Here is a 25,931-nt window from a genome sequence, read left to right as displayed (position 1 = left end):
TGGAGGGTATGATGCTAAGTGAAATAAGTCAGAGAAAGACAAACACCATAGGATTTCACTCATGCAGAATCTAAAAAACAAAACAAATGAACAAAACAAAATTGAAACAGACTCATAAACAGGAAACAAACGCAGTTTACCAGACACAGGAGGGTTGGGGTGGTGGAATAGATAAAGGGGATTAAGGAGTACAAACTTCCAACTACAAAATGAGTAAGCCACGGAGATACAACGTTCAGAGGGGAGTATGGTCAAGAATACCGTACTAACTTTGTATGCTGATGGGACAGTAACTAGACTTCTCGTGGGGATCATTTTGTAATGTATAAACATATTGTATCACCACTGATGTATATCTGAAATTCATAGGATATTGTTGTAAATTATACCTTAGTAAAAAAGAACTTACTGAAATTTTTTCTTTCAATACAGTTCTCTAGATTTCTGAGACATAAACTTCTTACTAAGCTTGTCTTAAAATACTTTGCTTTTGTTCTTGCTGCTGTGAATGAAAGTTTTTTCTTCTTCTCTCATTATATCTACTGTTACTATTGGTGTCCAAAAAAAAAATCACTATTTTATTCACATAAAGCTTTAGTGAACCAGGTATCTCCATGACTCTTCACGTCTCTAGCAGGGCTTCATGGAGGACCTGAGGATTTTCCTGTACCTATAACAACATAAAGTCATCAGATGGCCTCTTCCTTACCAATTTTTATATCTCTTACTCCATACTTTTATCTAATTATACTGTATTAATGGCAAAAGATTTTGCGTTGTTCCCAATACTGATTGGAACGCCTCTAGGGTTTCATTATTAAGCATTATATGGATTGCCGGTTAGGCTGTACACGCAGACAGACAACATAAATATACATCACCTTGGGCAGGTTTACCTCCCAGTACCTCACTTCTCAATTGTAAAAGAAAAAAAAAAAAAGAATATGATTGTTTTGAAACCGAATGAGCTAATAAATATAAAACACTTGGAACAATGTCAGGCACACAGTAAGCACTCAGGCAGTGTTAGCTATATGTAACTTTATGTTTATATGTATCTATACACACCACACTGTTAGAGCCTTTGAAAAGTCATTTATAGAAATATGTCTTCCTCCTACATGAAAGATTTAGGAAAAAAATAAGGAATGTGGATAGCAGTAAGATATTAAGATGATCATACTTTCTTCTTAAACTAACATTGTCAATTATATTAATAGACTGTCTAATAGAGAAACATGATGACATTTTGAGAGGATTATATATGCTGACATTACCCCAAGAATTTTTATATCAATAATCATAAGATTGGTTTATCACTCTCCTTAATGTATTTGCTTTGCCATATTTGGGCACCCCTATTTTGAGGTTAGAAAAGGGATATGGTACTCCACCTAGACTTTTTCTCAGTGACCAACCAATTACTCAGTGTACCAGGTACAACTGGACTAGCTAGACTGGGCCATGCTTTCCTATAAAGGCACCGCAATTTCTAGAGATCTGACTTAGTGGTCTTCTGAAATATATCCCTGAACCTTTACTATATAAATTCCAGGGAAGAGCTTACTCCAGCATGGGGTCCAAAGAAAAAATGAGCAAGAGGAAGATGTTATAATTTATGAATAGAAAAACCAACACCATACCATACCCTCTTCCAACAACTCAGTAACCTGGACAAGTTATTTAATTGCTGTGTCTCAGTTTTACCCACTAGAGAACGCACCACCAACAGCACAGGGTTGTTGTAAAGATTAAATGAGTTAATATACATGGTAACTTAGAACAGTGTTTGGCACACAGTAAACGCTAAATATTATCTTAAAGTTTATGGGAAAAGTGAAATTGTAAAAAAACAGAAAACCTGATTTTCATTATTTTATGTTCTCACTGATGTAATTCTAAAAGTTCCCTCTTTACTAATGACAAGAAAGAATATGAAGGCAAAGGCTATGGTGGTGTCCCGCTAGCTCTTCTCACCACGTGTTTATACAACCAAAAACTCAAGCCATTTGGAGTTCAAATGCCCCACGCTGTGCTTTTGTTCATAATCTTGCCATATGAATCTTGTTAAATTAATAATTTAGAGCGATGTTTCTCAGAGGGAATGGGGGGGTGTAACCATTAGTTTGGAAAAGCCAAACATACCGAAGGTGTAAAGGTCACGAACACCTCGGCCAATGAAGATCATCAGGAGACGGTGATGGAAAGCTGAGAAGGAACATGGGCCTTAACGTGGCTGGGGGCCAGTGGCTCAGAAGAAAAACACTGGTCTGACAGTGGGCAGGAGTAAAGGGATGAGGGAGAAGATGCAAATATAATTAGGAAAAAAAGAAAAAAGAAACAGTAAGAGACACCTGAAAGGAAGCAAGGATTTTTCTGGTAGGAAATGAGACAGCTGAGGTGGGGGGCTGTGGAAAAGTATTGTGAGGTAAATGGCTCCAGACAAGGAGCCGCCCCCTCCCACCTCTCTCACAACATAACTTCATTAACATTTTAATTTCTAGCCACAGAACTCTCTCAAGGAATAAACTGCTACACTTTTCTGAGTTAGCTTTCTCCTAAGATCTAGAAGTTATTAACTACTGAGAAATTAAAGCCATGAAGATTTGTTCCCCCTTAAATAACTGCTATTTAACAAAATCTTCTATGAAAAAAAGAGATTCTTATGACTGAGGGATTTTACCAAGAGTAGTATCATTAATTACAGAATACCTCAGTTCTTAGGGCATTTTTATATATAAATGTTAGCTAGTTGATCATATTTCATTTTAAAACTGTGTACATTTAAGAAGTAATACTCTGGTGTCAGGCAGGAAAACAGCAGCACGTTCCATGATTACCCAACCAAACTGGACGAGAGGTTAAGCCAGTACGCCGTGAACGGATGTGCTCACTCAAGAAACATGCATTTGAAAGCCTGCTATGTCAAAGGAATAATGCCGAGTGAAGATGAGAGACGGTATAAACACGCAGACAGGTGCTACCCTAAGGAATACAAAATTGCACTAGGGAAACCAGATAAATGAACATCTAGAAAGTATAGGGTGTATCACAATTAATGCTAACAACAGCAGTATCCGTCAGGACAAGAGACAAGGACACTGGCTATGATTTGAGGTTTGGAGAGGTGGTATATAAACTGAGGGGAGACCAATGGGGACAACACAGTCCCACCCAGACTACGGTGTTTGCCCCTGTGCCTGGGGGAAGATGCGGAGCAAGGTAAGGTAGGGCAAGAAAGGATTTTTGCCCAGAGAACAACAGGATCAAAGGCCCAGAGATGTTAGAGGTAATAAAATATGCAAAACACCGTGTGATTAATACTGCTGTCGAAGAGGCTAGAAAGTCGGGATATAGCTAGTTCATGAAAAGTTCTGAATGCCAGCCATACCAGAGTTTCAACTTTGCTACGGGGAAACCACTGAAAGTTTTTCAAAAAAGGGAATGGTAGAGAGCACGGGTAGTAATGTCTCTGACATTGGCCATAGGAATATTTTTCTAGATAGTATCTCCTGAGGCAAAGGAAGCAAAAGCAAAAATAAACTATTGGGACTACATCAAAATGAAAAGCTTCTGCACAGCAAAGGAAACAATCAACAAAACTAAAAGATAACCTACTGAACGTGAGAAGGTTATCTGCAAATGACATATCTGATAAAGGTTTAGTATCCAACATCTATAAAGAACTTAGACAACTCAACACCTCAAAACAAAATAATCCAACTAAAAAACGGGCAGAAGACATAAACAGACATTTCTCCAAAGACATGCAGAGGGCCAACAGACACATGAAAAGATGCTCAACCTCACATCATCAGGGAAATGCAAATGAAAACTACAATGAGATACCACCTCACGCCTGTCAGAATGGCTAAAATAAAAAACACAAGGTTTGTGTGTTGGCGAGGATGCAGAGAAAGGGGAACCCTCGTGCACTGTTGGTGGGAAGAATACAAGCTGGTGCAGCCCCTCTGGAACACAGTCTGGAGGTTCCTCCAGAAGTGGAAAATAGAGCTACCCTACAATCCAGAAATTGCTCTACTGGGTATTTACCCAAAGAATACAAAGACACTAATTCAAAGGGATACATGCGCCATGGATGGAGCTAGAGGGTATAGCGCTAAGTGAAGTAAGGCAGTCAGAAAAAGACAAAACCATATAATTTCACTCTTCTGTGGAATCTAAGAAACAAAACAAAGGGAAAAAGCAGAGACAAACCAAGAAACAGACTCTGGACTCTAGAGAACACACTGCTGGTCACCAGAGGGGAGCTGGGTCGGGGGAGGGGTGAAGCAGGTGCTGGGGATGAAGGAGCGAGCGCACGTATTGTGATGAGCCCCGGGTGACGTATGCAAGTGTTGAATCACTATATTGTACACCTGAAACAATATTACACTGTATGTTAACTACCCTGGAATTAAAATTTCAAAAAGGGAATGGCATATTTCTACCCACATTTTAGAAAGGTAATGGGGAACCCCTGAGAGTTTCTGGCAATGCCAATGACGTGTTTCTAACTCCATTTTAGGATAACTCCAGCTGCATTACTTTGGGGGGAGGGGCCAGAAACCAAAAGATGCATTAGGAAGGTATTTAATAGTTCAAACAAAAGGTGACTGGTATCTAAAGTTATAAAGAAAAAAAAAAAGAAACAAATAGGATATATTATCTAAGATAAAGCCAGTGGGTCCAGACAAAAGATAAAGAAGTAAAATAAAAATATTTTTAAAAGTATTAAAGAAATTGATGGCATCAAATGACACACATACACTGCAAAATGACTGAGAAGACGACGCTGGGTAAAGGCACTCAGTGGCCCCAGGGGGAGCTATCTCAGTGAGATGAAGAGAGGGATGGACAGCAGATGTTCTCAACCAAGTTTCTGGACCATACACCCTCTTCTCGGGCTCCTGAAGGCTACAGACCTCATTCCAAAGTAATGCTGTTAAATATGTAAAATAAAAACACAGACGGCATTACAAAGAAGCCAAATATAGTAAAATATAGTCATCGAGATAAGTAGAAATTGTGAATTTAGTGACACATATTTTTTTTTTTTATGAACCCAGGAAAAGAACAAGATGAAGGAGCCGCTCTAATAACTACCATGATTTTGAAGTAGCTAAAAGTGAAAATGGTATTTTGGAGTATTTACTTCAACTGTGACACGACAGGGAAACATTTATGATTTCTGTGGGTGATAAAGTCATACAGGCTGTTATTGATACTGGATGTATTACGTTCATAACTGAGGGAAATGCTCAACTTCAGTGAGGACAGGATTATAAAGATGTAAGTTTTTTCCCTGTCCGACGTCACGAAAGGCCCCCGTTCTACCCCCAGGTCCTCTGGGGAACCACAAAAGTGCAGGTGGCAAGTCCCAGCTCTGGAGCAAGTGTGTGAGGGAGAGGAAAGGACAGCTCGTGGTTTCTTTTAGTAAGTTAGGCAGGAAAGATGTAAGACAAAGATGCTTGGGGCGGGGGGTGTGTTAGGGAAGGGTAAGGTTTTTGTTAAGAAGCGTAAGCCAGGAGAATGGATTCAGTGGGGCAGAGAAAAGGTGTGCACATCTGTCTATGAACGAACTCAGAGTAAGTCTGTTAAAATCACCCCAACTCTGCAGACCCTCCCTGCCTCCATGCGACTCAGGGGGCCAGGAACGCCAGGGGTCAGGACCAGAAGTCAGGAAAGCATCTCTGGCAGGAACCTGAGGGGCCGGGGTGGGGGCGTCGCTCCCTTTGCTCTCCCACCTTCTCTTCTGACCCGTCGTCAATCTTCTGTCCCGGCCCTGGAGATACCCACAGGCTTAGCGCTGCCATTTAGTAATCCACTCTAAAGACTCCTCTCGTGGCTGCTTCCAGACTCCCTCCACCCAAAATCAAAACTCCCAAAGAAAGATCAGTGAGGGTACTGGGATGCTTATACAATTAAAATAATTATTAAACATCTGAGTGTGGAAGATTCTTGAGGAAGGGGTAAAGGTGCAATGAATATTATTAGGCAGCTCGTTAAACCAAATGACTACCTAGATAAAGAAACTGATGAAAGCCTACTAAATATAAGAGTCTTCGCATACTGCTGGGCCCCGGACCTCCTTCCTTGCCCCTGCACCTTTCCGCCTCTGCGCTGGTGTGTGTGTGCACGCCATGTGCATGTGCACAGAGAAAAGGGGGTGCAGGGAGGACAGAATCAGCTTACTCCGTTTCTCACTCTTAGGAGAGATTCCTAATCCACTTGGTTTGGTAAACAAAGAGCTACTTTACTGGAAAGCACAGCTTTGGCAACTTTGGAACCAGTATTTCTAAGATAAATAAATAATCTTCTTATTTTATTTCCAGTGCTGATTATTTTTTCAGTGGTCATACAAAAAGCTGAGTGAGAGGCTATCACACAGTGGGAAGAAAATTAGTTCAGGATTTTGGTCAAATGTAAATCCAGGTGGAACTGTCCTGCTTAGATGAGGTGCCGATCAACAAATAAGTACCCAAATCTATTGAAATGCACATCAAACTGAAGCGCTCATTTGCTACCAAGGTGGGAAGTAAACACTGCAGATCTACCTGCTATTCTGAGGGATGCTCAGACCCAGGACTCAGCACCCAGCAGCACACTTGCCAAACCGGCATTCTGGCTTCTGGCGGTCACTCCGGAGCTCCAAAGTGTTTCTCCACCTGCCATGGCTTCACTCAGGTGCTCTCGCAGCATGGGGTGGTCTCGAGGCTAAGTGGCAGTTGCCAACCTGGCACCTGCTTCCCAGCCACCTAGGCCAGCACTAAAACTTCCTACCTCAACCCACGTCACAACAGCGATTTTGTGACATTTTTCCTTACAAGTGGATTCCAAGTGTTTCTTCAAAATCATACTTTAAACATGCTCCCTGTACTCTGAATCTAGTCTCTGTGCAGACATTGGGACCAATCAGCGGCTCTCTCTTTAACGCAATCAGAAGACCTCAGAGAACACGGAACAATAGGGAGCTTACCAGGGAAATAAAAAGGCAGTCATTTGAAGCATTTTGTTCTCCAGAAAAGAGAGTTAATTTGTTAATTTTCTCACAGGAATCACCAGAATTGCCACCATTCCCCGTATTTAAGAATGTAGAGTAATTTCTATGATTCTGCCCTTCCTCTGGATTCATCCCATCCATAAACAGGTCAGGAAAGAACAGATAATTTTATTTCCAAAGCTTTACAATCTTGAGGGGGACGGTGGGGAGGATTTGGAAGATGCTCCCTATTGCACAATTCAACTGATAAAGAGCACAGTGAGGACCATGAAGAAACCACAGCCACTGGCTCAACTTCCACCCCCAGGACGTCCTAGCAAGCACACAGGAGGGGAACACACCAGGCTCAGAGGTGTGCAGATCCAGGAGCAGAGAAGCCCCATTTAAGGAACTCAAATACTTCTAAAACTGGGAAATCAGCTTATTTTGAAAGTTAACACCATCCTATCCTTACACAAAGATGACAGAAAGCCCCGACAATCCAAAGCATTAGATTTACTTCTCTCATTCACAGGACTTAAATGATGGCATCAAACTCTAGGGTTTATATGAATTTAAGCAACAGCAGTGATAATAAAAATGACCCTTATCTCAAATACAGAGTAATTCACCACAAAACTGCCTGACTTCAAAGTTCAGATACAGGTGGACATTTACACTAGACCACCTTCTTTCCAAGGCATTTAGTAAAAGCCCAAACCCAGAGAATGGAAATATACTCTGGTCATGATACACAGAGAGGAGTTAGCAGCAGGTAGCCAAAAACAAGTTTTAAAAACCAATTATCTCTAAATTAAAACTCTCTCCCAAAGAACTGCATAGTTAAAGAAAAATAAAAAATAAAATTATAACCTAGGGGATGTGGCCAAACTGATACTCAAAGAAAAATTAATGGTATGACTGAATTTAATACTGGAAAGGTTAAAATGAGCAAGCGAACCAAATAAAGGTGAACAAAGGAATAAAATTTAAAGCAGGAATAAATAAACCAGGAAGCAAAAAAGAAAAAGTAGAACTGGTTAATAAAATGAGGAGCTGGTTCTGAACGCACGAATGAATGATGAATATCCTAAAAATGTGACCAAGAGGTGGGGAGTTCTGCAAATTCATAACAAGACAAATGTAAAGTTCAATAAAATGGAAAGGATTCTCCCCATAAATCTTCATGCCAATAAATTAAGAATCCATAATTAAAGCTGACTTAAGAAAAGGTCACAAGTGTTGATACCATGGAAGAAACAAAACTGTGCAAGATTTATATCCTCTATTCCATTCCTGATAAAGGATGTAAGTTCAATGGGTGTGTTCTAGCAAAACCTCAAAGCTTCCAGCTTCACTTAGATTTTAGGGCACTGAAGAACATGGAAAACATGTCAGTGGCTTAAGAGGCTAGCATAATTCTGTTGATGAAACCTAAAAAAGATGGCACAAGAACTAACCAAATATATGCCTAACCTTACTTATACTACCCACAAAATCTCTACAAATAAGAAAAGTAAATTATGTAGCATATTCAAATTGTAATAATACACACGAACCAGGTGGATTTTAGTCTATGATAATAGATATTTCTAATATTGAACAATTGTTTTTAAAGATTTTATTTATTTGAGAGAGAGAGGCAGAGAGAGAGAGAGATAATGAGTGGGGTCTGGGCGGAGGAGAGGGAGAGGGAGAAGCAGACTCCCCACTGAGCAGGGAGCCCGATGCAGGGCTCGATCCCGGACCCCGAGATCATGACCTGAGCCAAAGGCAGACACTTAACTGACTGAGCCACCCAGACACCCCTGAACAACCCTGTTAATTCAATTCACTCCATGTATTAATTAAAGGCTCATGAACTGGATTGGTTATGGAAGAGGAATGATGGAGCAATCAAGAACTTCTAGATTTTTGGCTTGAACAGCTGAGAAGAAGATAACACTGAAGTGGGGAAGGCTTGGAAAGACAAAGATTTGGAAGGATAAAAATTGTTTTAGATAATTTTCATTTCAGATACCAATAGCTATACAAGTGGGGCCGTCCCAAGACAGCCGCACAGAAGAGAGAGAGAACGTTGGTTGTCACTGGCATGATGATGGTATTTTAAAATACAATAATGGATGGATGGAAGACTAGAAAAAAGAAGAGACTCCAGGACCAAAATTTCAGTAACCTGATGATAGAAAAAGACTACCTAGATTTGTGAATACCCTATTTTCATGTAGCACATATTGCCATACTTGGTCTTCAGTACAAAATCTATCTAATAAAAACCTCATGACATCACAAGGTGGTTTTCCTGCTAACCACTGAAAACTTCAGGTTTAGCAGCACTGTCATTTTGGGGATTTGTAAATTATTTGAATCTTTTTTGAGGGGAAGTAGTTTTCAAACCGTGCTCTAAAAAAATGCCTATGAGGCTGAATATGGAGGACACTGGGACCCTGCTCCTAAGATTTCATTTGAATAAAAGGTTCTATTCCAGGAGCAAAAATTGTTTCATTTGCTTTTACTCATATTTTACAAATATGATGTAACAGTGGACAATAGTGAAAAGAACAGGTCTTGAAGTGTATATCACTGAGACAAGGACAGAATCATTAAGTACACTGAAAGCAGTAATATTTCAGCCTTGCTGAAATTTAAGATTTAAACTGACTGCATGCTCAATTAAAAAGGAAGAGAATATAAATTAAACACTAAAAAAATATTTTTGAAGATGTGCCTAAAAGATACTTAAGGATTTAAAACTTAAGGGAATCCTCCCATAAGATATAAATCTATTTTCAAGTTTCTCACATTTAACTTTTGTAGTTATTTGCTGGAATATGTGTGTGTGTGTGTGTGTGTGTGTCTGAGTGTGTGTGTGTGTGTGTGTGTGTGTGCAGGGAACAGCTATGTATGAAAACAACAGCTGGGGCGCCTGGGTGGCTCAGTCGTTAAGCGTCTGCCTTTGGCTCAGGTCATGATCCTGGGGTCCTGGGATCGAGCCCCACATCGGGCTCCCGGCTCAGCGGGGAGCCTGCTTCTCCCTCTCCCACTCCACCTGCTTGTGTTCCCTCTCTGTGTCTCTGTCAAATAAATAAATAAAATCTTAAAAAAAAAAAAAAAGAAAACAACAGCCACTGACATTCAAAAAGTGAAATACCAGAGAGGAAGTCCCATTAAAATCAGAAATCGGCCCAAGTGCCTACTATCAATCAACACTGTTCTCTAACTTCAACTAATGCAATAAGAAAGAAAAAAGAATTGAAATATTGAAAAAAATTGAATTATTACATCACAAATTATTACATCACCATTCTGAAAATCAACAGACTCAACTGAAAAGGTGATGGAACTCAATCCTACAATTTAACAGTACATAAAAGAGTTCAGTAAGGTGGCTAGATGGTTACTTAAAAATAAGTAACCTTCCTTTATACCAGCTATGGCCAGGTATAAAATATAGGTATACCAAATCACAAAAACTTTCCTTTATACCAGCTATGACCAGGTATAAAATATAGGTATACCAAATCACAAAATACCAAATCACAAAATACTAATCATAAAAATTTATTATGAAATCTCATTCATAATAAATAATGGTAGCTAGCATCTCTCAAGGACTTATGCTTCAATACACATCACCTGTTAGTCTCCACCCCGTAATATTAGATGACGGAACCATGATCACTGGTACTACTCACAATCTTACAAACAAACTGAGGCTTAGGGGAATTATAAGAAAACTGCCCAAGATTACATAGCCAGTAAGCATCACAAAAGGAACTCAAACAGTCGGGACTCTTGACAGAATGAGCTTCTTACACTGTTATGCCCAAGCTTGTCTATCAAATTAACAAAGATAGGCTGTATGGGAAAATGGCGACAGGTGCAAAGAATGGACTCACTCATGCAGTGTCAATAAGAATATAAATTGGTGTAACTTTTCTAGAAAGCAATTTTCATGAGCATATCTAGGAATTTGTTAAAAATAGAATCAATGTGTAAAATGATCCATATACATGGACACTTATCACACTGTTGTTTATAACAGTAAAAAAGACTGGTCACACTCTAAATATTCAACGATATGAACTTGATTAAATTGCAGGAGTTGAATACGATGCCATTCAGCCAATTGAAAATAAGCATTTAAAAGATATTTAATGACACAGGAAAACATACTAAATGAAGAGCAATAAATAAAACTACATATGCATACACATTTCTTAAAGGTTGTGTTTATATTGACTAGAAGATTTTAAAAATGAAAACACCTACCTCTAGGTGAGAATTGTAGATGATTTTCAGTATCATTTTCGATGTTTTCTGGATTTTAAAAATGTGATAAAGTGAATGTGTTAAGTAAACTCAAAATTTAATTTTAAAAGATAAAATGAAGTAGTCAAAATAATAGAAATGCAGTTTAGAAAACATTTCCCCCATTTAAAACTGTTTTTACCCCTATGCATGCTATTGCCAATTTTAACATACTTTTATGCCCATGACTTTTATGTTGCTTAAGGTACTTTTCTATCTTAGCAACAACAGAAATAATACCTACTTTATCAAAATAGATGATTTACTGCACATTTTAAGCCTTTTAAATCTGTACTAATCATTTAAAATTACAGCAAAATTCCAGAAAGTACCTAATACATAAAATCACCATCCCAGTGAGGCAATTAACAAAAATGACAACTCAAAGGTAGAACAAAAAATGTCTCAGTCAACAAGGAGAAAGCCTCAACTATATGGGAAACTGGCTCCCTGTGAGTACTCAACAAAAATGAGCTATAAAGTAAAAGCCAAGATCTGAAACAGTCTAAGTCACAGAATAAGGATAAAAATAAGCCCACATAATTTTGAATAGTAAATGAGTACAGATGACTAAGAACAAAGAACAAAAACTAATTTTAGCTTCACCCTAAAAAACATGAAGCGATAGATCTGAAAGCCCTTTGGAAAAATCTAAAATATAAATGGACATATTACAAGCAATAACAATAAACTTGATCTCACAGAATTTTTATATCTGGTAACCCCAATTACTCAGGACACGATTTAGAGCCTCTGAATAAGCAGACAGAAAAGCAAAACAGACAAAGTCTCTGTCCAATCAAATCAGTGGATACTGCTAAATCATTTTATAATAACATCGAGTGCCTCCCATGTGCCAGGCACTTCTACACTCATTATCTTGATTCGGTGAAAACAACTCTGCAAAAATACACAGTGTGTGATGGATGAGAAGTCACAGAGAAATTGAAGCTTGCCTCAGGTCACAGGCAGGAAAGGGCACAGCGGAGGTGCAAACCCCCATCTATCTGCTTGCAGAGCTCCCCCCTGCTTTCCCCGTGCAGCCTCATCTCTCAGTTCTCCAACCTAGACCATCTGAGCATTGTAGGGGCCTTGAATCACTGCCTAGACACTTTTATTTTAGACATAATATTAGCTGTTGTCGTTCAGTTTCACAGTGCACAGCAGCTTAGAAGGAAGGAGTGACAACATCAGCAAGGAACAGCTAACAGCAAGGAGAAAAGACCAAAGAATTCATTGATATAAATCAATGTAAATCATTAGGTCCTGCTGCCTCCACCATCTTAAAAAAAAAAAAAAAGCATAATAAGTATTGCTCTTTAGTTTTAGATAAACCAGAAATCTCGATAACCTTGGCCAAGTTAATTAACATCTCTAGGCATCAGTCCCATCACCTAGAAGACAGGCAAAACAACGGTATAAATCATACAGAATTGTTGCAGAACTGTATCAGATAATGTAAGCAAAGCGCAGATGGCTCTCGCTTTTTGCTAATAGGTGTACATATCCATACAACTTTTCCAGAAGGCCTTTTGGCCATCAAAAACCTTAAAGCTCATTCTCTTTGATCATGTCTTCTATGAATCCTAAGAACACAGATGCAGAAACCATTTTTTTCTTACTGGGACATTCAACTAATGTATTATGATATTAGAATATTGGGGGAAAAAACAGATGTCTAACTGAAATAGAATAATGATTAAATAAAGTGACATGTTCTTAGGAAGAAAATGTTTAAAAAAATAAAAAATAAAGAAAAAATATTTCAAAGATTTATTTTAGAGAGACAGAGAGAGAGAGGGCGCAAGCCGGGGGAGGGGCAGAGGGAGAGAATCTCAAGCAGACTCCCCACTGAGCGCAGTACCTGACCCAGGGCTCAATCCCAGAACCCTGAGCTCATGATCCGAACCGAAATCAAGAGTTGGACACTCTACCAACTGAGCCACCCAGGCGTCCTGCCCTGAAATATTTTTAATATCATGAGAAAATCCTTAGTGCATGCTAACTGGGGTAGAAATGTGGGATACCAGGCTCTGTAAACAGTATCATTCTAATTATACAAGAAAAAGATCTATTGTTTTATAAACTCCCACGAATGAGGAGGCGGTAAGCATTACACGCATTAATATATGTATGGCACCTAGAACAATGACGGGCACAATTAAGTGTTATCTACTGTTACCAATCTTAAAAGCACAAGAGTAAACTAAGTAAGGTCTAAGTTGAGGCCTCAACAATGGGATGTGAGCCAGGCAAAAGGTAAAGGGGGATTAGGCGAAAATGTTCCAGGCAAAGAGGAGAACCTTGGGATTTTTCTACGTTTTCCCTATCCACCCTTAGGGATTTGATAACTACCTCAAAGGCAGAACACTTTGTATTTTCAGACATCTGCTTGTGGGCTAGTTCACGGAGCATTAAGAATTACTGTCAGTGTTGTGACGTAGAACCATGTGCACTATCCTTTAGGGGGGATTATCTTCTATTTTAAGCAAGTGAAACAATCCTTTGCCAATGTATATTAAAATTAAAGAGAGAAATCCATCAAAACGTTGTTAGTTATCTTGGGGTTACAGGGGTTTTAAAAATTGTTTACATTTCTCTACCTTTTCTAAGTTCTCCACAATTAAGTATATTATATTACTACAGCTGGAGATAAATGTTGGAAAAATCAATAAAAGCTACTACTCATAAAAAACCTTTTGAGGTTTCTGCCAAAAAAAAAAAAGCTCCCTTTGGTAGAACTACATTGCTGTTTAAACATATGCCATACCACACTAAAACTATGTTCAGGCTTATCTTCTTATGGACCTAAGCAACCTGCTGAAAAGACAAGGTCCTTCCTTGCCTTCCAACAATTTGGCCAGACAGGATTTCATGTTGTCCTGTCACTGGAGTACTTTGTAGAGAAAAGGTTAACATACCTCTCTTGTCTTCAAGTCCCATAACGCTAATTATCACGCATCTCTTAATTTCCAAACAATGTGTGTCAACAGACGTACACACAAGGACACGCTTTTTTAGGGAACAAAGTAAAAACTGAGTCACAGGGAGGCAGACCTGCCTGATGGGTAAGGGCATGGTTTTTAAAGCCAGACAGCATTTGTTCAAACTCCCTTCTGCAACTTTCTAGATGTGGAACTTAAAGCTATTTAAACTCCTGTGTCTGGGTTTCCTCATCTACAGAACAAGGATAATAAAAGTGCATAAGCATGGTGCCTGGCATCTCAGTGCCTGGTATATAATAGCTATCATTATGTCAGCCATAAAAACTGTAGTAAAGATAGGGAACTGATAACCTCCACATTACAGATCTGAAAGTCATCCTTATGCCATCAAGTACCAAAATTACTACGTGCCAGACAGGGTGTACTTTTCACATGCTATCTCATTTAAATAGCTCAAGAATCCTATAAAGTTTTCTTTTTCAAGATCCTGGAGACATATTCTGGGATGAAATAAGAGTACACAAATTATATTCTCAATTCATCATTTCTCTGAATTGTCACTAGTGAAACAGCAGTAATAATTAGAACATGTTTTTTGGTAAATCTTAAAATCCAAGCTTTGTGAAGTCATGAGATTTTCTACGTTGTAGGTTCATGAGGAATGTTAGCACTTAAAAACACATTTTTTTTAAACAACATTTCGTAGATTTGAGATCAAACACCAGAATCTCAGTATTTTTAACTTGGTTTTACTTCGGTTTAAATTCGGAAACCTGATTTAATACATTTTTGTGATTCCCTGACCTTCTCACTTAATATTTCTCTTTCCAATAAAAACTATATCCCGAAACCATGTTTGCCACTTCAATCACTCACTACTCCTATCACCTACTTCATGTTCCAGACACACTGGCCCACCCACTCCCTGCTTGCCTTGACTCATGGCATTATTCACTTGGAAATGACTCCTACCCAGCTCTACCAGCTTGCATCTTATCTTTCAGAACTGGCATGCAGGCTTCCCTACTACAGTACCTGCATTTCTTATTCTTTGCTTGTCCCACTTAGTACAGTTCACCTAGCATTATGTTCTATCTGTTCATAATCTCTCTTCTTATAGAGGTCAGGGGCCTTATGCAGCACCTAGATCGATACTAAATTAATTATCTGCTGAGGGAATAAAAGCTTACCAGGGTGAAGTGAGCAACAACTGCAGATTAGTTTACAATCCTACATTCTAACACTAAAAGGACAAAAACGGTCTCTTAGTACCTTATATTCATTTCTTTGAAACTGCTACCAAATCAGCATGAGAGAACTCTTCCAAATTTGTCTACAAAAGCAATGAAAAGCCCAGAAAGAGTACAAAAAGATAAAAGGGCATAGAAATGGTATTAAAAGTTATAAAATGATAGCAACACTTTTACATCTGTTACAGTAATTAAAATTAATGTAAAAACCATCCTGGTCTGCTAGAATGAAAACAAGGTAACCCAGTTGTAGAATGAGGAAAATATTTTAAAAACAGAATTTCCATGAAGCACCTGGGGTCCAACTGGGCAAATGTAATCCATGAAAACATAGCTCTAGAGAAGCCAGTGATAGAAAATAGGATGTTTTTATTAGTCTTGTAATTAAAACAAATGTGTAGTAAAAGGAAGTGACTAATAAAAACTCCCATCGGCATACAAACATTCCAAGTTTCTGTTTCCTATTCTTCAATATTTTCCATTATAATAAACTAGTTTCATTAGACATTCATTATCAAATGCAGTTTAAAAAATACTGGCCTTTTTGTTGTTGTTTTGTTAAAAAGTTCATTTTACTTTGCTTGTAATGTTTGAGCACTTTAGTGATGTCCAGATAGATGCTCGAGGTAGAATGTAAACGTACTTTGCAAGTAAAACCCATTCTTAAACTAAGTAAAAATACTCAAACATTTTGAATTATAGATACACCGTTACTAGATCATTCTGATATTTAAGGGTACCTTCAAATAGACAGGTTTAGGTAACTTAAAAAAAGAATGCCAAATTGGAAGAAAACAGGTGAACAGAGGGATAAGATGGTAAGATAATTTTACAAATATTTGGTGAAGATATGTTTATAGTAAAACATTGGATGACACCATTAAAACAACTGCTATTAAAAGTAATTTATATGTGAGTGATTAAATAAATGGAAGTCATACCTTCTACAACCTAAATATATTAAGACTTAAAAATATATATATATAGTTCGCTGTGTTGCTGACTTCTTGTGGTTCTTGGAAAAGCCCAAAAAGTGTTTGAGACACATCCACTGCTTTCCGTTTATGATATTCACTAGAAAAACTAAACGAGGAAATGAGTAAAGAATTGATGAACTTTGCCAAATTTCTAAATATACTAGCCCCAAGTGTCTCTGTAACTATTCTAAGATGGTTTAAAAAAAAAAAAAAATCTGAATCAATAAGCGCCTCACCGGCCTGGGGATACTCTAACAGTCCTGCAACCAATAGGAAAACTTTCCCTAAATCTGGATTCGTATTTCATCTCTTTATCACCAAACACAGAGCACAGACCAGTATTGTTAACGGTTACCCAAATGGCAAGACTCCCAGTCAGAGTAATCAGTACTTGGAAGCGAAGGCTGTTTCTGAAGGATTTTAAGGGGTGAAGGGGGAGACAGTTTCGGGAAGGAAAGCGGGGCTCGCTTCTCCAAGTTCGATCTGGAACACGTCGGTGTAGGGGGTTGAAAATGGGAAGCAGCAGCCGATCTACCATGAACGCTGGGTGAAAATGGGGAGTGCGCCCGAGCCTGCGGGGTGCGGGGCGCGGGAGGGGCGAGGACTGGAGAGGGCTTTCCGCCGGGGTCCGCTAATGGCTGGGGCTGGATCCCAGGTGCCGGAGGATGCCTCACCCCGCGAGCGCGCGGCGTCCGGAGCCGCAGAAGCAGCGCCGTGGGTCCGTTCCCGTCCGGAGCGCCCGGGCTCGCCTCCATCTTCGGCGGTCGTGCCCCGGGGCGGGCGGGAGTGGACCGCTGCCCTAGGCCGCGGGGCCCGGGTCGCCGGCCTCCCCTAGCCCGAGATCCCGGCGAGCCGGGCTCTCCGCTCGGCCCCACCGGAGCCCCGGGAGCCGCGGGCGCTCGGGCCCCCCCTCGACCTCCGGAGGGGGCCCCCCTCGACCTCCGGAGGGGGCCCCCCGACCCGCCCGGGCCTGGAGCTCGCCCCGCGACGCCGCTCTGGCCCCCGGCCTCTCCGCCAGGCGCTCGGGCGCGGCCTCCCGGCCCCGCCGCCCTACCCCCCCCCCCCCCCCCCCCCCCGGGGCCCCCCCCGGGCCCCCCCCCCCCCGCCCCGCGCAGCCGTGGCCGGCCCCCCTCCCCCGCCGCCCGAGGGACAAACCTGGGGGCCGCTACCCGGCATGGCCGACCCGCGAGGAAGCGGCAAGCCGGCGGCGGGGCCCGCAGCGACAGCGGCCAGTCCGGCCCTCCCCGCGCGGCGCCGCGCCCGCCCGCGCGCCCTCCCTCCCCGCGGGCCGCGGCCCCGGCGCCCCCTCCCCCGGCTTTGCACAACTCGCGCCCCGGCCGCGCGCACACCGAATTGTTGCTCAACCTACTTGCGGTCTCTTCTGAGCGGCCATCACAACATGCCCTGGAAGCCGGGGCGGCCCCGGGGCCCTGCGCCGGGCGCCGCCTCTCGCCTCCGCCCTGGGCGGCCGCCGCTAGGGCGCGGGGCGAGCGGGAGGCTCCCCCATGCCTGCCCGCCCGCCCGCCCGCCCGGCCGGCCGGCCGCACGCCGGGGCCTCGGCTCGCCCGCCGCCCGCGCCGCTGCTCCGCGGGCGAGAGCGAACCCGGCTCTCCCCCCGGCCGCCTCGCTCCTCGGCCGCCCGCCCGCAGCCGCAGCCGCAGCCGCCGCGCCGCTTCCTCCTCCCCTTCCCTCTTTTTCTTCTCCTCCTTCGCCTCCTCGGGAGCCGAGGTTGGCAAACCAGCACCTGCTGCTGGAGATCACCGAGAACTGAAACAGGAAACCCCGAGCCAAGGGGAAAACCCGGGAGGCGTGGAGAAGGGGTGAGGGGAGCCGCTAGAACCTGTCGGGCTCCACCGACGCTCCCGCGCCTCCTCCCCTCGCACCCCTTCCCCTTCCCCGGCGCGGGGGTCTCGGCCTCCGGTCCCGCTCCCCCAGCCCCGTCCAGGAGGGCGCCTCTCCGCTCGGCTACACCTCGTCCTCCCAGCAATAACGCGGACCATTCCCTAGGCAGTCTAGGGAACCGAGAGGCTGCCTACTTAGGGCGAGTTTCCCGTGGCTGTTTGCTTATTATCAATATTCTGTAATGAGGAAAAACCACACCCTTAGCAAGACCAATAAGGGAACTTACACAAATGAAGCTGCTGGGATTTCACCCAGGGACTTCTTTCGGCAAGGAAACTGGCCTTATTGGAAATGGCAAGATGTCAAAATCGAGGTTAAGCCCAGGATAAATCCAGATCTCTTTCTAGTGGTTGGGAGGAGACAGCCCTCTGCCCTGAGTTGCAAGTGTGAAAAGCACCGAGAACAGAGAGCCTTTTTTTTTTTCCTTCTTTCAATTGTCCAACACCCGGTACAATTTAGGTCAACATTTCAGTAATGTTCAAATAATCGTATTCACCTGCCTGTGGCTTTATCACCAGGTGCCTCACGCCTAGCCTTGGGCAGGATGCATCTGCTTTGGGAGTGAAAGAGAAGGGAATTTATGTGGCTTGTGCCCCTAGCATGTGCCACCAGACTAGGTAGCCTGCTTTAAATGCATTATCTCATTTTTGTGTCACCACAGCCCTGCGAGCTAGGTGTTATAATCCCCTTTATCCCTCAGCAAATTGAGGTTAGAAAAATTTTCTGAAATGACACAGTTTGAATATGAAGAATTATAGGTCTGTCTGCCTCCAAAGTACATACTTGTTTCATTGGACCAGCGTTCATGCCCTTGATGGCAACTTTTCACCTTTAATAAATACAATTATTTCTTGCCTCTCTGAATTGTTTTCAATAGAGTATATATGGTTTAAGCCTGGATCTGTTGAATTTGCTTGGGCTACTTAGTGGTACTGAGAGCCATAATGCTTACCGGGCCTAAAGTTTTATAGTTTCCAGTTCTCTAAAAAAATTTAAAAAATTGAAAAAAAAAAAAAAGGCTGCCTTTATGGCTCAGTTGAGCAGCACAGATGTCCCCACTTCTTTGGCCAATATTTGCAGCCCTTTTGCTACTGATGACGGGGTCCCAGATGAGAGCATCCTGCTGGCTGGTACCCATGGGCATCCTCAATACTGGAAGATGAAAGGGGTGCATCTTGCTGAGCCTGCTTTCCACTTCAGCAGGCCAGTCTTGGGCCCTATTAAGTGAAATAGCAGACTGGTAGGCTTCCTTGGGGCCATGAGAGCTCTCTGGTCCACTTTTCTGGTATCATCTTTAAGACCCTTAGGATGTCTGGCAACCTGCTCTCTGTAGCCAGCCTCCACTGGCACGATGGGAGGGATGCTCTGGGAAATCCTCCCCTGTTCATGGAGCCAAACCCTCAGAAATCTCTTGAGCAGTATTAGGGAGTGGAAGGGACCTAAAAAGAGGCTGGCTGGCTGACAATAAGTGACAGCATCTGTGGCATGATTTTAGTGATGCCAGCAGATCCCCTAGTCCACAATATATCACCCACACAGTCTATCTTAGTTCCCTCATTTGACTCAACCGAATTCCATTCAGTATGGATTAAGTGTGGTTATAGACCAAGCCACTACATTAGGTACTTTGGAGCTAAGAGACATGAATAATTATTATAATTGCCAACATTGTGTGAATGCTTACCATTCTAAGCACTTCGCATGTGCTCTCTCATCTAATACCCACAAAACCCCTGTGAGGGATTGAATAACTATCACTATTCCCATTTCACAGATGAGAAAACTCAGACCAAGATTATAGTCAGTAACAGTGCACGGTTGAGCACAGAGTCAGTCTCGCTCTAGCATCAGGACCCATTATGTGACTACGATACTGTAACTGCCTTTAGTTACCTTACTATGTATTTGGGGAGATAAAAACATACAAAAGTTCAAAGAAAACTAAGAAGACAAGAGACCTGAGGAGTGTTAAATATGTGTCATGGGTAATAAATGCAATGAAGTTTCAGAGGACAGAAGAGTTGTCTTAAGTTGAAGTGGTGGAGAAGACACACACAGAAGATGACCTGCAAACGAGAGACAGAGACAGAGACAGAGACAGAGACAGAGACAGAGACAGACAGGGAGATTGAGCTCAGTGTAGCCTGTACACAGAAGGGTTTTGAATGCAGGGTGACATGGAGAACATCCTATTTTAGGAAAATTAATACTGTGATGGTTACTGGATGGTTTTGCAAGGGGAAGGACTGGAACAGGGAAACATGTCTGACGTCCATTATGGCAGGACAGACGTGAACTATGGAAGTAAATAGCGAGGGAGGAGAGGAAGGGACAGTTTAGTGAGATAGAAGGACCTGAAAAGCACCAAGTGATTGCATACACTTGACGAAGATGGACTTAAGAAAGGGGAGAAGTCCAAAATAACTTCACGATTGTGAATATGAAATCTATAGTGATGCTAACTGGAGAAAAAGGGGAAGTTTAGGGATAGAGGAACTACTTTTTTGAACAAATGTTTAGAATAGTTTGGTTTCAGGCATGTATTTGTGGTACGGTGGGATATGCATGTGGAAATGTTTTATAGTATTATCTAGAAAAGACAAAGAGTTGGGTAAATGAGACTTTTATGTTATTGAGATGGTATGAAAACTTTAAATGCTCACTGTTATAGTAATAACCATGCATGGTTGTTCATCTTAAGTAAACCAGAATTGAAAGAAAATCTCTCACAAAAATAAAATGCTTCTATGGCTCCGAGACAAATGAGCATTAGGGAAATCGTCTTTTCTTGACTCCAAGTTATATTTACTTAAAAGAAAAAGAGAATAAATAGGAAAGAAATTCCAAGGAGTTCAGTAAACATAAGACTGATGAGAGAAAACCTGGAGATCATTTCATTCGATCCCACTTTTCATTTTACAGTTGGTGAAAATGAAGATCAAATTTTGAATGTCTGACAATAAAACTTCAAAATAGGCATTAGGCAGATATGGCATGTTTGCTGTTACCAATTCTGGAGAGACAACCAACCTGTATTTTAGTTATAAAATCAAGGCTGGACCTTGAATTGTGACTCCGAATTGCACATAATTAAAGAATTTGAGTGCTTGTGGCTACATAGTAGGCAAAGCCCTGGAACAGCCTCACCAGTTAAAAGCAAATGCTTTAAAAAGAACAGATTTGGGGCTGGGGGCAGGGATGGGGGTGGGGGGGAGGGTAGAGAGAATGGTTGCAAGAGCAGCACTTCTTTCTAATATATGGCTCCCAGGTAAACTGCTCCACACCTACATTCACGTTTGAACCTCAAAAGACAAGAGTTTCAGATGGCCATCACATCCCACCTGGCTGCCTCAGGTTGGACCTTCCAATGGCCAGCCACCTTCTCTAAGACCTCCGGAGACTTCAGAAGTGATGACCCATAAGTCACCCTCAGATTCAAAAGTGGCACAACCCCCCTGGCAACTGCTTCTACTCTACCCAGAGCTCTCCTAGTGGTGTCCTTGGGTGTTTCCTCATTGGAAATGTGTGTATCCAGAGGATACACTTGAAGATGTGAGAGAACTGTTTCTCCTGCCTCCACCATTTCTACCAAAACACTTACCTTAGTTGAGACAAAGTCAAGAGTCCCTGCTACGTGCTTCATCTCCAGCTGTTTGGCCAGCACTTGATTTCCTTCAGTTGACGAGCTTCATACCCATAGCCAGATGACTACTATGATTTCTCATTCAGTTTCTTTTACGTCTTCCAGAGAAGTCCTGGTTAATTCCAACCATCTAGGAAATGTCAAGTTTTCTTACTAGCATTACCCTACACAACCATTTCCTAAGCCCATGATCTGTGTAAGACAGACACAGAGGGATAAAACACATTCTTGCCCATGTCCTTCAGTGACTGCTTAGAGTTGCTTTTTAACGCCGAGTTCGCAGGGAAAGGAAACTAGAGGACACAAGATATGTGCTGTTGGCCAATCCCAGGACTTCTTCCTTTCGATGAGTTACCACAAGATTCCATATTAGCAGCATGACTCTTTTTTTTCCCCCTAGCATTTGTGGGAGGCCAACAGAGAGCAGAACAGCAAGGGTTTCAATATGCTGTATCATACAGTCATGGGCTTGGTTTTCTACCTGAACCAGACAGTGTGGCTCCCCTCATTTACGACATTGGGTCAACATAGGAATTTTGAGAACAATAAACACTTCGTGTTGAATTTAAAAATGTTCCTAAGGTGGTGCTTGGCTATTTTCACAAGGGCCATATGTTTCATTGTAGCTCACCTTGCTCAGAAATGTAAAACAATTTTTTGTTTTACCATGGAATTTCAAGCACACCAAAAACATCCTCATCACCTCTGCAAGCATCTATTGTTTTAAAAGGAAATCGGTACACAGAATTACAAATGTATACCACTGAGCTAGCTGGAGACGGGGTTATGGAATTTTCAGGTTAGAGTGCATCCTATGTGAAAAGGCGCTCTCAGGAGAATATTAATTGCAGCATTATTGGTAAAGGCAAAAAAAAAAAAGGAATAAACCTAAGTATCTATTAATAGGAAACTACAGAAATTGTGGTATCTGTATACATTAGAATGTCATTCACCTATTAAAGAGAGTGAAGTGGCTTTATGTGTATGGAATTGTTCTTGAAGAAGTCAGGTAAGGATCAGTGTATCTAGTATGCTACCATGTGTGTGAAAGACAAAGAAAATCTCTGCGTGGGCTTATATGTGCCCTGTATTATCTCTGGAAGGATACATGAGACACTGGTAATGCTGATTGTCCTGGGCAGGTGGACTGGACGATTATCAGGAAGGAAGAGTGCAAAAGACATTCACTTTTTATTCTATAACCATTTATAGCTTTTGTATTTTATTTAATTATTAATACTATTATTATTTTTTAGATTTTCTTTTTAAGCAATCTCGACACCAGATGTGGGGCTTGAACCCACAACGCCGAGATCAGCGTTGTATGATCTACTGACTGAGCCAGCCAGGAGCCCCAGCTTTTTGACTTTTAAATTGGGGCCTTGAATTAGCTATTAAAAAACGTATTTCTAAAGTCCACATTTATCCGTGACGTGCGCGACCGTCCACCCCTTTCTATTTGATTTTATAAATAAGCAGATACTATTTTTGGAAATGGTTCCCCCGCCACAAGGAAGAGGAAGTCGCGGGAGTCCTGTGAGTCGCACGTGTGCGCTCCGGGGTTTCCCAGGCGAGGGAAAGATACCTATGGTCACGTGGAAGGAGCGGTCCGCAAACTGCTAAAGGATTCCCAGCCAACTTTAGCTGGATTAGGCAGTGTTTTTACAACTTCACTGCCAAAGGCTCCAAGCTCAGATTCTATGAGAATTTTTGATGGGACTGCTTTACCTAAAGGGAACGTTCTGGGACGTTCTCACGAGCAGATACAGGAGAAGTTCGTGTAAGCTGCTGGCCTCACAGAAAGTCAGCAGGAGGCCGGGGGCAGATGATACTCATCACCGAGAATTATATTTATTTGTTTTATTGTGTCTCCCCACATCAGAATGTAAGCGCTACGAAGGCGGGAGCTCCGTCCTGCGCCCTGGAGCATCCGCAGTTCTTCGGTGCCCAGCGTGTGGAAAGCACGCGGTTTGGCTCCGTCCTGGGGGGACCATAGCAGCCCATGACTCTCCAGTCTGTGGCTGCCTATTTAGGCATTGATGTGTTAGCAGGCAGTACTGACATGGCCAGGGGAACCAGGGTTCAGGCCTCCAGTCTCTGAAAGCGTGGGCCAAGCAGAATTCAGATCTCAGAAGAACGGGGGCATTAGAAGAATACTTAGAAGGACAAGGCAAGGAGCCAACTACGGAATAGCAGAACAAGGTAGGGGCTTGGTTTAAAAAAAAAATAATAATAATAAAGGAAGAAAAGAAGGAAAAAAGGAAAACAACCAATCACAAACAAATTAAAACAAGACAGTTGCCCCAAACAGCTAAGAACACAACAATAAAGGAGAAGACATAGCCCCGTGATTAGGGCTGCAGTTTACAGGGAAAGCAGGATTCTCAGCAGAGCATGTTTGCTGCTGAGTCACTGTACTGCTGGAGTTGGGCAACTGAGTTGGGAAAGTCACCTTGATTTAGGGTCTATCTAGGCTGGCTTCAGAGTCTAGGAGAGGGGACAGGTAAGTGAGCCTCAGGGCTAAGGTCAGAGGGATGCAGGGAAAACGGCCAACCTACTTGGTTCCAGGTATTCACTTCTAACCTTCAGAGGGGAAGTCACGGGGAAATTTCCACTGCCGGCTGTAGACATTCCAGGGGATCTTCAGTCAAAGAGCATCCAGGAGCCAGAAATGAAGGGTCCAGCCAGGCGGAAAACCTTAAGCACATCTCCACGGGTCCCCTAAGTGACTGCTCCAGGACTAGGACCTGAGGCGAAAGAGAGAAATTTAATGCAACTATCTGATGGCCTTTAATGATTTTGGTAGGTCACAGATCGCCATCAAGCCTTCGGCGGAGGTGAGCTCTCATGGTAGAGAAGCTGTCTTCTGTCTTATCCATCCTGTGGTCAGTTCAGAGCATACAGGTTTAAACTTACTAGGCAGAGGTGGAGTCAGGCTAGACCGTGGCATAGACATCAGCCGTTTATCGACTCCTATGTCTCACGGTCCTTCATTTGGGTCAAAACATTTACCTTATTTTGGGGCGCCTGGGTGGCTCAGTTGGTTAAGTGTCTGCCTTCAGCTCAGGTCATGATCTCGGGGTCCTGGGACGGAGCCCTACAACAGGCTCCCTGCTCAGAAGGGAGTCTGCTTCTTCCTCTCCTTCTGCCCCTCCCCCCTGCTGGTGTGCGCTCTCTAATAAATAAGTAAAATCTTAAAAAAAAAAAAAACCCAAAAACATTCACCTTATTTGAAAAAACGTCAATATTCCCCTGAAATGTTTTTCCAGCTTTTGAATTTTACACACAGAATCCTGAATTACTGAAAAGGGCTAGGCCTTCTGGGTCATCTTTACAAGCATCCGTTTTAAAAAGTGAATATTATCTGTCTTTGGCAGTCCCCACGTTTTAATGGAGAACTTGCTAGAGGAATTCAGGAATGTATTTTATTTTGGATAGCTACACGAGGCAGTTAAATGTTCAGTAAGCTTTGGCAAGGACAACTTTTTACTAGAAGACACTGTCTTGATGAAATGTATTGTCACCGCTTTCTTTGCTTTGTTTACTTTGCTAAAATATGTGTTCATAAGAAATTTTAGAGTTCGGTAGGATCGGGTCTCTGTACAATAACTTGTATTGTCCTGGTGGTCAGTTTTTTATATACAAAAGTGAGGGCTGACATTTTCCAAGGCTCTTTTGTAAGATATGTAGCTGACCGGTAGTGAAATTGAAGGTCAAGTACTTCAGCTTCATGGATCTTGAACAAGGGTTAATGGAAGTGGTTTTCACTGACTTTAATGTCTAGGACCTTGTAGTATTCTAACGTATTATTTTAAATTATCACAAGAATACATGTTCATGGTAGAAAGTTTTTAGGACATGTAAAAATATACAAATCCTCTCTCATCCTATCACCCAGAGATAACCCTTACAATTAAAAAA

General features: G+C 42.1%; 1 protein-coding gene across 4 annotated transcripts in view; it reads right to left on the bottom strand.

Moving 5' to 3' along the window:
- Positions 1–22,240, bottom strand: part of ZC3H12C (zinc finger CCCH-type containing 12C) — a 75,877-nt gene extending 53,637 nt beyond the window's left edge. Inside the window, exon 1 of one of the 4 annotated variants that reach the window (XM_025893736.2) lies at positions 21,969–22,240. In XM_025893736.2, coding sequence (XP_025749521.1) covers positions 21,969–22,010 — 42 coding nt within the window. In that variant the 5' untranslated portion in view covers positions 22,011–22,240. Of the gene's footprint in view, positions 1–17,139; positions 17,494–17,620; positions 17,742–17,834; positions 17,928–21,968 lie in introns of those variants that run through there. The other 3 variants (XM_073903710.1, XM_025893738.2, XM_073903709.1) reach the window with 3 other exon arrangements.
- Positions 22,241–25,931: the final 3,691 nt, after the last annotated feature.

Source organism: Callorhinus ursinus, unplaced genomic scaffold (genome assembly GCF_003265705.2).
Source record: "Callorhinus ursinus isolate GAN/ISIS: 27379988/994484 unplaced genomic scaffold, GSC_fseal_2.0 scaffold19, whole genome shotgun sequence".
Taxonomy (NCBI): domain Eukaryota; kingdom Metazoa; phylum Chordata; class Mammalia; order Carnivora; family Otariidae; genus Callorhinus; species Callorhinus ursinus.
This window is presented reverse-complemented; position numbering and strand designations above follow the sequence as displayed.